Source organism: Dendrobates tinctorius, unplaced genomic scaffold, assembly GCF_039654945.1.
Source record: "Dendrobates tinctorius isolate UK_male_01 unplaced genomic scaffold, ASM3965494v1 ptg000265l, whole genome shotgun sequence".
NCBI lineage: Eukaryota > Metazoa > Chordata > Amphibia > Anura > Dendrobatidae > Dendrobates > Dendrobates tinctorius.
The window spans coordinates 4,306,904-4,322,531 of NW_027361932.1; the positions used below are offsets into that span (position 1 = coordinate 4,306,904).

At 44.6% G+C, this 15,628-nt stretch overlaps 1 protein-coding gene across 9 annotated transcripts in view; it reads left to right on the plus strand.

Moving 5' to 3' along the window:
* Window positions 1-15,628, plus strand: part of FBRSL1 (fibrosin like 1) — an 830,184-nt gene that overhangs the window by 152,131 nt on the left and 662,425 nt on the right. For all 9 annotated transcript variants that reach the window (XM_073559016.1, XM_073559012.1, XM_073559019.1 and 6 more), the window contains exon 2: window positions 10,338-11,298. In XM_073559016.1, coding sequence (XP_073415117.1) covers window positions 11,011-11,298 — 288 coding nt within the window. In that variant the 5' untranslated portion in view covers window positions 10,338-11,010. The remainder of the gene's footprint in view (window positions 1-10,337; window positions 11,299-15,628) is intronic.

Here is a 15,628-nt window from a genome sequence, read left to right on the forward strand (position 1 = left end):
GTTTCGGGTTTTCATGCGAGATACTCGCACGAGAATCGTGCGAGTCTCTTGCAAGTGAGTATGAGTCGTTATGCTTTTCCTCTGACAGTTCCACTCCTGGTATTGGCTTACAAATACTGGGGCAAAAAACTCACCAAATATTCAGTGTGTGCACATGGCCTTATACAATCTGTATCACATCCAGTTTTATGTATCAGTAGTTATTGAAATCTACAAGACAATTTTGTTAAAGAATTGCAGTATATTCGTAAAAATCGGATGCTATATAGCTAAAGAGTTGCGATTTTTATTTTATTCAGCTTTAACAGAATTGGCGACATGGAAGAAACTATTTCAAGCTGTGATAATTTTCATGTGCAGAATCTATCTGTGAAGTTGAATAACATCCTAATTGAATAACATTGGTCCTAGTGATGTACGTGTGATGTCAGTTTATTCAGGGACAGCACTCGGACCGAAAATTTGGTTGTGTGAACTTGGCCAGTCCTTCAATGCTATTTCCTGTGTGAGGAGGGAGGAGAGACCCTCACTCTGAGTAGAGAGGGATCTTAGCCAGACCTGCATTTGAAATCCGCTACTGACACAGAATGAATTAGGCTGACAAGCCATCACTTACAGCAGGGCCGGCGTCCACACCAGGGCAAGTGCCATCACCCTGGACAATTGGGGAGGCCCAATCACGGCTGGGACACCAGTGGCCCCGGGATGCTCCCCAGCAGCTGTGCAGTGCCACTTTATTTTTTGGCACTGCTTGAGCCATCACTTAAACAAACATGGCCACGCGTAGTGCATTGTGCAGCTCTGTCTACTAGTAATGATGTGGCCGGGGCGACGCAAGCAAAATTAAAGGCACAATACCGACCCGACAGCATCATTATTAGCAGACACAGCTGTACAGTGCACTGTGCACATGTTTGTTTAAAGCTAGTTTCACACTAGCGTTACCAAGCGCAGGGCTGCTGCTAAGCTCCGGCCGCGCCCCCTCCGGTCAGCTCCTCCTAAGGTCACATGACGCTGCATGCGATCAGCGTACCCTATATTTAGCGTTGGGTGCGCTAGTATGTTTTTGGCGGCGCATGCTCCCTTTTTACGCTGTGCCGACGTTCGCCAAATGCACTCTGTTGCATTTTTGTGCGCTCGGCGCAGCGCAAAGAGGGCACATGCGCTGGCAAAAACATACCATCGAACGGCCAGCATACCCACCACTAAATATAGGGTACGCTGATCACTTGCAGCGTCATGCGACCTTAGGAGGAGCTGACCGGAGGGGGCGTGGCCGGGGCGGAGCTTAGCGGCTGCACTGCGCTTGGTAATGCTAGTGTGAAACTAGCCTAAGTGACCGCTCAAGCTGCGCGCCCTCTGTAGCCACATGCCTGAGGAGCTGAACGGGAGTCAAGCCGAGGAGGAAGTGATTGAGGATTGTTGCCAGCTTCCTCATTTTAAAAATATTTCTAATCTGTCTGTATGTCTGTGTATGCATGTATGATGTGTGTATGACTGTATATTTTTTGTATTTTTATGAATTTATCTTCAAATACAGTATATATGTACTTATCTGCGTATTGTGTGTGCATGTCTGCTTACTGTATGTATGTGCATGTCTGCATATGGGAAGGATGAGGAGGCAGGCTGGACCCTGTGTACTGTACCTATATTTCTTTGTCGTATCTGTGCCTCATGAATCGTGGTATCTCACTGAGACTCACCCGGGGCCCACTAAAACCTGGAGCTGCCCTGACTTACACCATGTTGTTAAAGATGGAAGCAAAATACGATAATGGAGCTTATTACAAAGATTCATAACTTTACAAAGACTGATCAATAAAAAAGAAAACCTTTAGTTACTTTTTAGTTAGTTCTGCAGTCCGTTACAGACAGTGCAACCCGGAGGTTATAGAAGGCAAATGGTGCAAATATGATAGTGCATACCCAATTACAAAAATTAGTTTTTGCCCCAATAAATGCATTTCGTTTTCTTTTCAAAAGGTCCTCCAAGGTAGATAAACCCTTTAATTTAAATCAATATATTTCCCCCTTTTAAAATAATAAGCCCTATATCGCCTCCAGTACGGGCTCAATTCCAGCGGTGTAGGAACTGGTTTCCCCGGGCTCGCATGGCATTGTTGTTCGCTCCTTTGGATGTAACTAATATTCGGAGGAAGTCATAGTTACAGCTGCTCTCTTGCTTACTCCGATTTGTCTGATTTTTCCGAAGTAGGGGATAATGAAGCGTCCACTGGCTGCTGGGATTGTGTGACACAATTTCAGATTCAGAAGGGGTTGTCTGAGTAGTGGACCACTGCTTTAAACTATTATTTCACAAAGATCTCCACTGTTATTTCTTCAGCTGCAGTGTATGTTGACTGTTCTTAGAATGGAAAATCTCATTGTGCTTAGTTCTTTTTGGTAGCGGTCTCCTGTTTCAGCAAAATTGGACTGCATAGATGGGTCAGGCATGGACAGATGAGCACACTTAAAACGACACATTAGACTTTTATAGGTGGCCATGACAACAAGTTATACCGTGTTTTACCTCAAGTGTGACATAACCTTAAAGGGGTATTCCAGCTTAAACTATGTAATAATTGGCTAGTGGTTGGGTGATCTCTGTTACACAGTTCTGGGTACCAGAACTGGTGATTTGTGCCTCTGATTCTCCTTTGGCAGCAAACTGCAGTAGGAAGGTGTTGAGTAGTAGAGATGGCTGAGCACTGTGCTTTTCTTTCTTAGTCATGCATGATCTGTCACAACTTTGTGATCAAGGAACAACAGTGGACCAAGTCCACTAATTTAGTTAATTGGTTTATGTAGGAATATCTGCCTGTGACAAGTGGACTGGTAACAGCCAGCTATCAGTGCATCCATACATATAGGAGAACTGGTGTGTGGGTACAAGTGCATCTCTTGCATCCTCAGTTAGCCACATGATAATGGTTAAATCAGTATGACTGCTGGGACCCCAACCAATCACCTAAATTGGTGAACTTGGTCCACTGTTAGTCACAAAGTTGTGGCGAGGAGGAGCTGAATGGAGTGGCAGATCATACGTGTATGTACAACTCTATACCTGTGACTTAGATAGTCATATATTTCTAGAGAAATGGCACAACATTGAGTTCTGAGAAAACATAGTTGCTTAGGTTGAAAAAAGAATTTGGTCTATCATGTCCAACCTTTCTTCACCAATTGTGCAGTTTGTCACTAAATTAACTATAACCCGCATTGTTATGTGCATTGAGGAAATCATCCAGCCCTTTTTTAAAAGCTGTTATAGTGTCTGACATTACTACCTCTTGTGGTAGGGAATTCCACAGTCTGACCGCTCTAAGGCCGGAATCACACATGCGGGGAATACGGCCGAGTCTCGCATGTTAATACCCGGCACTGTCGCTTGCACTCAGGAGCGGAGTGTGCGGCTGCATAGCAGGTACTTGCAGCTGGACGCTCCACTCCTGAGTATCGGCAGCAGTGCTGGGTATTAACATGCGAGACTCGGCCGTATTCCTCACATGTGTGATCCCGGCCTAAGGCTGGGTTCACATTGCGTTAGAGCAGTCCGTTCAACGCATGCGTTAAACGGACTGTGCTAACGCTACTCCTTTTTTTGGTCCTGTTATGCGATTGCACTAGCGCAGATGCTCCATCTGCGCTAGCAGTGATGGACTATCGAGCGCTGCAGAACGCATCCGAGAGTCAGTCACAGCCTGACGGCACATCGGTAACGCATGCCAATTATGACATGCGTTAGTGATGCGCTACGTTATGGCAGTCTATGGGTGCGTTAACGGATGCGCTACATCGCGTTAATGCCGCAATGTGAACCACCCCTAACTGTAAATAACCCTTTCCTATTTAGCTTTTGGAATTACCTTTCTTCCACCCGTAATGAGTGTCCTCTGGTTCTAAGTATGGACCATGCATGTCCTCTGTACTGACCACACATATTTATACATGTAAATGAGATCTCCTCTGAGGCGTTTGTTTTCTAAACAAGCCCAACTTTAATATTCCTCTTATATGAGAGGCTTTCCATCCCTTTTAATAATCTAGTTGCCCACCTTTGAACTGCCTCTAACTTCTAAATGTCCTTTTTAACCCCTTCCTGACATCAGACGTACTATCCCGTCCATGGGACCCGGGCCCATATGCCCATGGACAGGATAGTACGTCTCAGCGATAAGCGGCGCCCACGTGGTGAGCGCCGCTGATCGCGGCCGGGTGTCAGCTAATTATCACAGCTGACACCCAGCACAATGTCACGGACCGCCCCCGACACGTTAACCCCTTGCACACCGCGATCAAACATGATCGCGGTATACCGGGGGTTAAAGGGAAGCATCAGCAGGGAGGGGGGCTCCCTCCATGCTTCCCTGAGCCCCCCACGGTAGCGCAATGTGCAGCGCTGCTGCGGGGGGCTCCTTCCCTGCAGGCCCCCGAATCCAAGATGGCGACGTGGGCCTGCAGCGAGCTGGCTTCCTCAGTGCCTGCAAAGTGCAGGCATGAGGAAGTCTGCAGCAGTGCCTGTGACAGATCGCTGATCTGTCACAGTGATCTGGGATGTGACAGATCAGCGATCTGTCACAGGACAGTGATGTCCCACCTGGGACTATGTAATAAAGTTAAAAAAAAAAAAAAGTGTTAAAATAATTTTTAAAAAATCGCCAAATAAATTAGAGAAAAAAAATTCCCCCAATAAATCCATTTTTTGGAAATAAAAAAAACAAACCATAAAAGTACACATATTAGGTATCGCCGCGTCCGTAACGACCTGCCCTATAAAACTGTCCCATTAGTTAACCGCTTTAGCGAACCCCTTAAAAAATAAAAATAAAAAAAAAGCAAAAAATAATGATTTATTATCATAACGCCAAGCAAAAAGTGCAATAACGCGCGATCAAAAAGAGGCATATAAATATCCATGGTACCGCTGAAAACGTCATCTTGTCCCGCAAAAAACGAGCTGCCACATCAGCGAAAAAATTAAAAAGTTATAGCTCGCAGAATAAAGCGATGCAAAAATTATTATTTTTTTATATAAAATAGTTTTCATTGCATAAAACCGACAAAACATAAAAAAAGACCTAAATGAGGTATCGCTGTAACCGTACTGACCCAAAGAATAAAACCGCTTTATCAATTTTACCGCAGGTGGAACGGTGTAAACGCACCCCCCCGAAAGAAATTCATGAAACGCTGGTTTTTGTTCATTCTGCGTCCCAAAAATCAGAATAAAAAGCGATCAAAAAATGTCACGTGCCCGAAAATGGTACCAATAAAAACGTCAACTAATCCCGCAAAAAATAAGACCTCACATGACTCGGTGGGTCATAATACGGAAAAATTATAGCTCTCAATATGTGGTGATGCAAAAACTATTTTTACAATGAAAAGCGTCTTTTAGCGTATGACAGCTGCCAAATATAAAAACTGCCATAAATAGTAAATCAAACCCCCCGTTATCACCCCCTTACAAAGGGATAATACAATTAAAAGAAAATATATTTATTTCCATTTTCCCATTAGGGTTAGTTAGGGCCAGGGCTAGGGTTAGGGCTGAGAATAGGGTTAGGGGTGTGTTGGCGGTAGGGTTGGAGCTAGAATTGGGGGTTTCCACTGTTTGGGCACATCAAGTGCTCTCTAAATGCAACATGACGTCTGATCTCAATTCCAGCCAATTCTGAGTTGAAAAAGTCAAATGGTGGTCCTTCCCTTCCAAGCTCTCCCATGCGCCCAAACAGTGTTTTACCCCCACATGTAGGGTATCAGCCTACTGAGGACAAATTGCAAAACAACTTTTGGGGTGCAATTTCTCCTATTACCGTTAGGAAAATAAAAAATTGGGGGCAAAAATATAATTATCATATACATTTTTGTGGAAAAAAAAAATGATTTTTTTATTTTCACGCCCGGGCGTTATAAACTTCTGTGAAGCACTTGGGGGTTCAAAGTGCTCACCACACATCTAGATAAGTTCTATGGGGGGTCTAGTTTCCAAAATGGGGTCATTTGTGGGGGGGTTTCCACTGTTTAGGTACATTAGGGGCTCTCCAAAGGCAACATGACACCCGCACACCATTCCATCAAAGTCTGCATTCCAAAACGTCACTACTTCCCTTCCGATCCCCGACATGTGCCCATACAGTAGTTTTCTCCCACATATGGGGTATCAGCGTACTCAGGACAAATTGGACAACAACTTTTGAGGTCCAATTTCTCCGGGTACCCTTGGGAAAATAAAAAAATTGGTGACTAAAAGATCATGTTTGTGGAAAAAATACGAATTTTTTATTTTCACGCCCGGGCGTTATAAACTTCTGTGAAGCACTGGAGGGGTCAAAGTGCTTACCACACATCTAGATAAGTTCCTTGGGGGGTTTAGTTTCCAAAATGGTGTCAATTGTGGGGGGTTTCCACTGTTTTGGTACATCAGGGGCTTTCCACTTGCGAAATGGTGTCCGATCTCAATTCCAGCCAAAAACGTCAAATGGCGCTGCTTCACTTCCGAGCTCTGCCATGCGCCCAAATAGTGGTTTACCCCCACATGTGAGGTATCAGCGTACTCAGGACAAATTGCACAATAACTTTTAGGGTCCTGTTCCCCTTGGGAAAATAAAAATTGGGGGTGAAAAGATCATTTTTGTGGAAAAAATATGATTTTTTAATTGTACCCCGCTGTACGTTATAAACTTCTGTGAAGACCTTGTGGGTTCAAAGTTCTCACCACATATCTAGATAAGTTCCTTCGGGAGTCTAGTTTCCAAAATGGGGTCACTTGTGGGGGGTTTCCACTGTTTAGGTACATCAGGGGCTCTCCAAACATGACATGGCGTCCGATCTGAATTCCAGCCAATTTTGCATTGAAAAAGTCAAACGGCGCTCCTTCCCTTCTGAGCTCTGCCATGCGCCGAAACAGTGGTTCCCCCCCACATATCAGGTATCAGTGTACTCTGGACAAATTGCACAATAACTTTTGCAGTCCAATTTCTCCTGTTACCCTTGGTAAAATAAAAAAAATTGAAGCTGAAGTATTTTTTTGTGAAAAAAAGTTAGATGTTCATTTTTTTTTTTAAATATTCAAAAAATTCCTGTGACGCACCTAAAGGGTTAATAAACTTCTTGAATGTGGTTTTGAGCACCTTAAGGGGTGCAGTTTTTAGAATGGTGTCACTTTTGGGTATTTTCTATCATATAGACCCCTCAAAGTGGCTTCAAATGTGATGTGGTCCGTAAAAATAAAATGGTGTTGCAAAAATGAGAAATCGCTGGTCAATTTGTAACCCTTATAACTTCCTAAGAAAAAAAAATTTTGGTTCCAAAATTGTGCTGATGTAAAGTAAACATGTGGGAAATGTTAGTTATCAAGTTTTTTGTGTGCCGTATCTCTGTGATTTAAGGGCATAAAAATTCAAAGTTGGAAAATTGCGAAATTTTCTCCAAATTTCCATTTTTTTCACAAATAAACGCAAGTTATTTGAATGAAATTTTACCACTAACATGAAGCACAATATGTCACGAGAAAACAATGCCAGAATCACCGGGATCCATGGAAGCATTTCAGAGTTATTACCTCATAAAGGGACAGTGGTCAGAATTGCAAAAATTGGCCCGGTCATGAACGTGCAAACCACCCTTGGGGGTGAAGGGGTTAAATGTTTAGCCCAAAACTGGATCCTATATTCTATATGTGGCCTAACCATTGATTTATAAAGGGGTAACAATGCATTGGGGTCGAGGGATTTTCTCTCTTTTTATATGCACCCTAAAATCTTGTTTGCTTTTTTACGGCTGCTGCTTGACATTGAGTACTGCTGCTCAGCTTACTTATAACCAGAATACCCAAGTCCTTCTCCTGTTCTGTAATCTTGAGTATACTCCCATTTATTGTATACTAGATGGAGGCCCGATACTATCGCATCGGGAGGGCACAGTGCTCTGCACGCGGGATTTCCTTACAAGCAGAGAGATATACTCACCTTCCCCTTCCGACGACCCCCGATTTCCTCTCCACGCTCCCGGCATCTTCCGGTCCCAGTAATGTTTAGCGCGAAGGACCGGAGATGATGTCACTCTCATGAGAGCAAGACGTCAAAGCATTACTGGGACCGGAAGATGCCGGGCGCGTGGTGAGAGGAGGGAAAGAGTCCGGGGGCCGTCGGAAGGTGAGTATATCGCTATATTTTATTTTAATTCTATATTTTACAGGTTTATGGTACCCAGGGCCTGGAGGAGAGTCTCCTCTCCTCCGGACCCTGGGTACCATCTGCACATTGAGTGCTGTGCCGGTCATCTCCCGGCTGCGTCGCCGCTGACCTCCGTGCGGTAGGAGATGACCCACAGCAACTGTCGGGAGATCAGCGGCTAGCGCCGCATATCTCCTGACGGTAGCGGTGGCATGCGTCGTTCCAATGCTGCACCAATTCGCGGCCGGACTGCACCTGTTTGCAGCGATGCGGGATTTCTGTTACAGACAGACAGAATTAGCCAATTATATAGTAGACTAGATGGTGGCCCGATTCTAACGCATCTGGTATTTTAGAATATATATGCAGTTTACTTTTGAAGATTTAATAATAATGCAATAATGCACCCCCCAATCCTGATATGCATGGTTCTCTCACCCCCAATCCTGATATGCATGCTACCCCTCAACCCCCTATCCTGGTATGCATGGTCCCCTGACCCCCCAATCCTGGTATGCATGATCCTCTCACCTCTCTTTCCTGGTATGCATGGTCTTCTTACTCCCCTTTCGGGGTATGCATGGTCCCCTCACCCCCCAATCCTGGAATGCATGGTCCCCTCACCCCCCCTTTCCTGATATGCATGGTCCCATCACCTTCCAATCCTGGTATGCATGGTCCCCTCACCCCCCAATCCTGATATGCATGGTCCCCTCACCCCCCCTTTCCTGATATGCATGGTCCCCTTACCCCCCAATCCTGGTATGCATGGTCCCCTCACCCCCCAGTCCTGATACGCATGGTCTCCTCACCCCCCTTTCCTGGTATGCATGGTCCCCTCACCCCCCTTTTTTGGTATGCATGGTCCCCTCACCCCTCCAATCCTGGTATGCATGGTCCCCTCACCCCCCCAATCCTGGTATGCATGGTCCCCTCACCCCCCCAATCCTGGTATGCATGGTCCCCTCACCCCCCTTTTTTGGTATGCATGGTCCCCTCACCCCCCCAATCCTGGTATGCATGGTCCCCTCACCCCCCTTTACGTGTAGCCGCGACCAATCAGCATCGCGGCCCTCTGTCCGCGACCAATCACTGCCGCAGCCATGTACAAAAATAACTTTTTTATTTTGTAATATTATTCTCACCTTCCGACAGCCTCCTGTCTTCTTTCCATGCGTCCGGCCTCGCGTTCCCAGTAATGCTTTGCGGGTTAGATCGCTGATGACGTCGGTCTTCTTTCTCGCTCTCGCGAGTGACGTCATCAGCGGTCTAAGCCGCAAAGCATTACTGGGAACGCGAGGCCGGACGCGTGGAAAGAAGACAGGAGGCCGTTGGAAGGCGAGAATAACTTTTTTTAATTTTAATTCTCTTTTTTACAGATTAACCTGCGCCTGCCGCTGATTGGTCGTGGCCGCCAGGCCACAACCAATCAGCGGCCCGCGATTTCGGTTACAGACAGACATGATAAGGCATTTATTTATATATATATATATATGCAGCTATATATAGGATTACTCCGGCCTAGGTGCATTTCTCCACATTACACCTCATTTGCAAAGTGTTTGCCCATCAGTCACCCAGATCGCTTTGTCATATTGTACTGTATGTGGCAGATCTCGGGGACCACTGCAAAGCTGACATAGGACATTATAAGGGACAGACTTCACAGGAAGGATGCCAGTGTTGTAACAAAAATGTATCTGAGATCTGCAAAGTCCTTTTAAAGGGATTGTCTCAGAAGATAAGCTGTGTATATAAGCACAGTGGAAGGTGCCTGGCTGCTGTGTGCTCAGGGCTGAGCCTGGCCATGTGGCCGCTGTGTGTCATCTGCCCGCTGGCTCGCACTCATCGCCCAGTATCGCGATTACTCGCTGTTACTATGTGACCGGTGATCCCGCCTCTAGCAGCGGCCGCCTGCTGGCTCTCTACCAGCTCACTCTCCGTCTGCGCACAACGGGTTAAGCCAGATCTAAACTCTAATAAAGTGGCTGACTTCCTCTGGTAATTACAGGCTGCCGGAAGTACGTCACTTCTCTGCTTTGGGGTTTTTTTTTCTGCTGCACTGTACAATTCAGTGAGGAGAACATTTCCTCCCCCTGTCTCTTTAAGAGCTCCGATCGCCGATCTAACGTCTCCCCTATTTGTGTCTGCTTTCAGGATTGGACGATCGGTGACCCGCAGGAGCCGGGGAGGCCAGGGGGAACCGTGCAGCTCCCCATCCGGACCGAGAATGGAGGGGATGTAAAGAGAAGAGACACGGAATGGCAGCAGCCCAGGCTCGGCAGCGGCGCGGCACTCGGTGTCTGTGATTCGGAGCTCGGGCTTCCTCCTCTCGGGGTTTCTCTGCCGCGATCCCCACACCCGGCCGGAGACATCGCATTGGTGGCGGGGTGCCCTTACTGCCTCCTCCCTCCGAGCAGCACCACAACATGAGGGATTTGTGACCCCCTCCTCCTTCACCAGGATGCTGCTGCCTTTAAAGGTTCTTGGGCAGGGTCTCAGCAATGCAAATGGGGAATATTGTGGCAATTTAATGGCACGAAAAAGTTGCAATACAAGTGGATACTAAGCAGAATTGGATTAGTGTGCAGGAAATATTAATAAGTAAACAGCCTGCATTGCTTGGAGGGATCTGTGGGAGAGTACGATTCCTCACTGGATTATTCCCTATTTATACATAGATATTACATTAAATATTTCCTTCATGTAAGTAGCCATTGCATCCAGTTTTCTGTACCAGTTGTGCTTAGTAATTGGATTTGTGGATTCAAGGTCACTCGTTGGAATTTCCCTCTGGATTTATAATTAGCTGATTTGTTATTGAAGGAAGATGGATGTCAAAATAAAACAGCAGAGCAGGAGATCCAGGTCTCAAAGGGACAGGGTGAGGAGAAGAGACCCATCTGTCAGGGATCCCCGAAACCAGAGCCCCTCCTCTGGCTCAGAAGCCGAAAGGGGCCTGGGAAAGGAGAATTCCAATCAGAATGGTAAAAATCCAGCTGCTTCAGCCAGAAATGCCAGACCGCCCAGACGTAAGCGGAGAGAATCCAGTTCTCAGGAGGAGGATATAATTGATGGTTTTGCAATTGCCAGCTTCAATACCCTGGAAGCATTAGAGGTAAGAACGGGTCATGTCCCCTTATTTATACTTGATGCCCTGTTTAGCTGTTCTTCATATCTCACATTAATCCTGTGTGTGTTGGCAAATCTGATCTTTGTCCTGTGTTAGCACATTATTGTGCCCAGAACAGTATCTCTCTGCTCACGCTGTGTGATGGGCACTGCTTTTATGTGGCCTAACACTTGAATGCTAGTTTTCTCTAGATGGTAACTGATGTCGTTCTGTCCCCAGGACAGTAATTAGAGGTTTCCATGCTCTTGGCTTTACCAATAGTTAGGTGTCAACTGGCACTGTCGGCCTCTGTTTGTTACTGCGCATAATAGTTTATTATTATACCCCTTACCGGCTTAGAATAACAGATGTAATGGCATTTTCAAGCATTCTTCTCAGGTGATGGTTATATTTAGCAATAACAGTAATATGTTATATGAAATATAGATGTCCTACACCTATGTTTTTAACAAATGTAGAGTATACATTATTATTCCCTTTGTGTGTGTGCCTAATTTGCACCTTCGTTTTAACCTTAGGTGGAAGGCACTCTCTCACATGTACCGTCTTTTTTGCTAGAAGGAAAAGCACAGCATGCGTGTTTTTTTTTTTTTTTTATAGTAAAATACTGGAAACCCAAAGGTGTGTCTATGTGGGCCTTGTTTCACTTGATGCATTATTTCTCCCATAAATTTAATTTTTCTAAATGAAACTCTAAACGCAGGTGTGCTCCTAGGTCAGGTTCACATATCTGTGTTGCAGGGGTCATAGTAGGGCCATGATGCACATACTTCCCTTTATTCTCCTAACCCTAGGGCCACGTTCAGTATTTGGTCAGTATTTGTTCCACTCCTGGTTTTGGCTTCCAATCAGAGGAAAAATATAATAGAAACACGTCGCCACGTCTGTATTTATCACCCACTCCTGGTTTTGGCTTGCAAATACTGATGTAAAATACTGAATGTGGCCTAATTCAACAGCCTTATAGCCATATAAGAGGCTGGCAAGTTCTGGTTGGAAGATCCACAGCCGGTCAGTGTATCGCGGTGTGAGTATAGACCATGGATATTACTAACATGTAAATATGGTTACATCCTGGAAGGGCGCTATTAGCAGTTTCATCAAACTACAGATCCACTGACGCTACAGGCAAAGAGCAAGTACCAGGCATATGTGCAGTAGAATATGTTCGGTGCACTGACACAGAACAGAGTTCAGTAATCCAGATTAATGTGTGGCTTGTGTCCGAGGATGTGCTGCACATTGGGGGTTGTATACAGAAGCTCATGTGACTGTTGTATGTGATGTCACTGGAACATAGAAGGATGGGCATGATCATCTGACCACAAATGGAAGCAGTCTAAAGAGGGCGTGAAAATGTAACAATTGTATTTGTTGCTAGCTACAATTAAATGGTTAAAAAAGAGAGGTTGGGAGAAAAACCCTTTAAGTACATATTTATTTTCATGACATTTTAAAACATTCAGTATCATACCTCCAGCCATGCAGATGTACACCATGTAGATTAACCAGCCTAGGATTGTGTAGGGCTGTCCATCATTAACTTGTATTGTGCACCTGTAAATTGGGTCTTAAATTATGTATTGAGATGTTGCTTAACAACACACTACAACTTGTCAGTTTGTCAGCACTGGCTGTTTTGTTTTTATTTTAGTTTTTTCATTGATACTTTTTAGTTTAATGATTGTTGGTGAAGGTTATTAAGAAGCATGGTTATTGCTGTCTCATTACAAAATCTTACTATTCTGCTTATTCTGCAGTTCATGCTGTGTGGATTTAAAACCAATGGCGTCATCAATAGTAATTGCCAAGGTGTATTTCATGTCACCGGCCGATGGCTGCATATATGAGCAAAATGTCGCTTAAGCAATGTATGCTAATATACAAGTGCAATCTGACTTTTCCTTTTAACAGCACAAAAATATGATCTTTCATAGAATTTTACAGAATAGACTAAAAAGCTAGATGGGAAATGGAGAGCGAAATCTGTGCAGCCTGTTTTCCCTGCGCCTTTAAGTGTACCTCCAGGGACACTCTCCTGACATTGACATTGGAAATGGAGAGATGCAACTGCACTTTCTGTGAGTATCGTGTATAGGACGAGTGCACAACACTTGCTAGTGCGAACGGTGCCAGATCGGACAGAAGTATAAGCGACCCTGTATCTCTGTTCCGTCATGATCAATGATCGGATTAGTAATTGGATACACTTGTACTGGAAGTTGGTCTTCTGCTGTACAGCGCACACCTGACTCTCCAGTACTTTAAGGCAAGTCACCATTTCTTAAGTAAACAACATTTGCTAAGTAAGCAGCACTTGTCTCTACAAAGTAGAAGGGAATGTTTATTTTTATTAAAGCAGTTTCTTCTCAGACGGCAAACGGCTCCAGATTTCTCCCTCTCGTACTAATCCTGTTTCTTCCAAGTATTCTTCCTAATGTACACAAATTATGGTATGTTGGTGTAATTTGCCTTTTTTTGTGTGTTCCTAGTTTTTTTGTTGTTGTTGTTTTTGCAGTGATATTAGTTTGGTTTCTTTTATTTTCTTTAACAGCTTTTGTAATAACGGTTCGAATTCATGGGTCTGTGTACATCAGGTTAGAATAAAAATTACAAAGGTTACAAAGTTGCATCTAACATTGCGCCAAAACTTGTGATTTTGGTACTGCACAAAAGTAAATCGTGTGGTGGTGCTCTAGTCTATGAAAGCAGCTCCTGTTCAGACAAATTTGATCCATCCTTGATTTTTCAGTACATGAATGGCTAGTCATCCTAATGAATTCCACATAATGTTACGTTTCCTCTGCAATGACTACTGCAGGGAAAATGGCTGGCGCTGGTTTCTCCAGATGAAACAGCTGCTTGCTTGGGGTGCCAGGCACTCCCATTTGAAAAAGGATCGTCTTTGGTGAAAAAAATCCCTTTAATATTTGTTGGGAATATGATACTGTGAATGCAGGCTTGTGTGCTTATAGTTCGTTTGTTTTTAACAGAACCATTATTTTTCTTTTCTGTCGCTTTTCAAAGGTGTGAAAGCGTAAGAAAAGTGGTTTGTGTAATTTTTGCAGCATGACATGAGCCCTTTAAAACTTTCAGATATGTTGGGTTAATTTATAGTTGAGCCTGAAAGTTCATCTACATTTAGGGTAAAGATGTTTAATTTCAATTGTCTACAATGCCTCAGTTTGTGACCATATATTTCTCTTCACCAAATTGGGGCATTGTTCACATCAGAGGCTATTTTAAAGGGAATCTGTCAGTAGGTTCAGCCCTCCTAAGCCTTTTATATGGGCATTTAGGTCATAGAAAGCTGAATAAAATTAAATCATGATATCTGCAATCCGATGTCTTAAGGCCCCTTCACATTTAGCGATGCACCAGCGATCCCGACAACGATATGACCCGGTCAGGATCGCTGGTGCATCGCTAAATGGTCGCTAGTGAGCTGCCACACAGGCAGATCTCATAGCGATGCAGCAGCGATACAGCAGTCGTTACCTTTCAGACGAGGCGATCCTGACGTCCTCCGTCCGCGTCCACGCGTCGCTCGTCGGCGCCAGCAGGAAGCGCAGCAGGAAGTAGCCGACGAGAAATGGAGCTGCGCGGTCTCGCGCAATCAGTGACAGACAGCGGGGGAGCCGGTCGGAGGTAAGTATCACACATAGCGATATCGCTGCTGCGTCACCAAATCGGTGATGCTTTAGCGATATTGCTAGCGATATCGCTATGTGTAAAACCCCCTTTATTCCAAAGAGATCATTATTGTTATGTAAATTAGCTGTTAAGATCTATAGGTCAGACACTGATCTGCATGAGAATCTGCCCTCAGAGCTTATTTTGAATAAAAGTTGACATTACCAGTGTGAAAAATATAGATCAGGAGAGCAGACTGTCAGCAGTTACATGTCTCAATGGTAATGCACCCTTTTATTGAATATAAGCTCTGGAGGCGTATTCTCATTCAGATCTGCCCATAGATCTCAACAACTCATTGACACATTAGGAAACTTTTCAGTATTGGTCAGATGCCTGGGCATTGTTTGGACTAAAGGTCCTCTTAGCTCTGACACCGGAATGCTTGTTTACACAACAGTTCTCAAAAGGATTGTCCAATACTGGAAAGCTCTAGTACTATTAGTGTGCTCCACAAAAAAAAGACTATAATTGCCTTCCAGATAAATGCCAGTGCTCCAATGTCACTGCTGTGATTCTTGGTGAGAGCGTGACAATTAATAGTGAAGGCTGCTGCTGATCAGTGGCCACGGATTGGCTGCAGTGGTCAGGGGACAACAATGTCATGTGACCACTGGAAAAT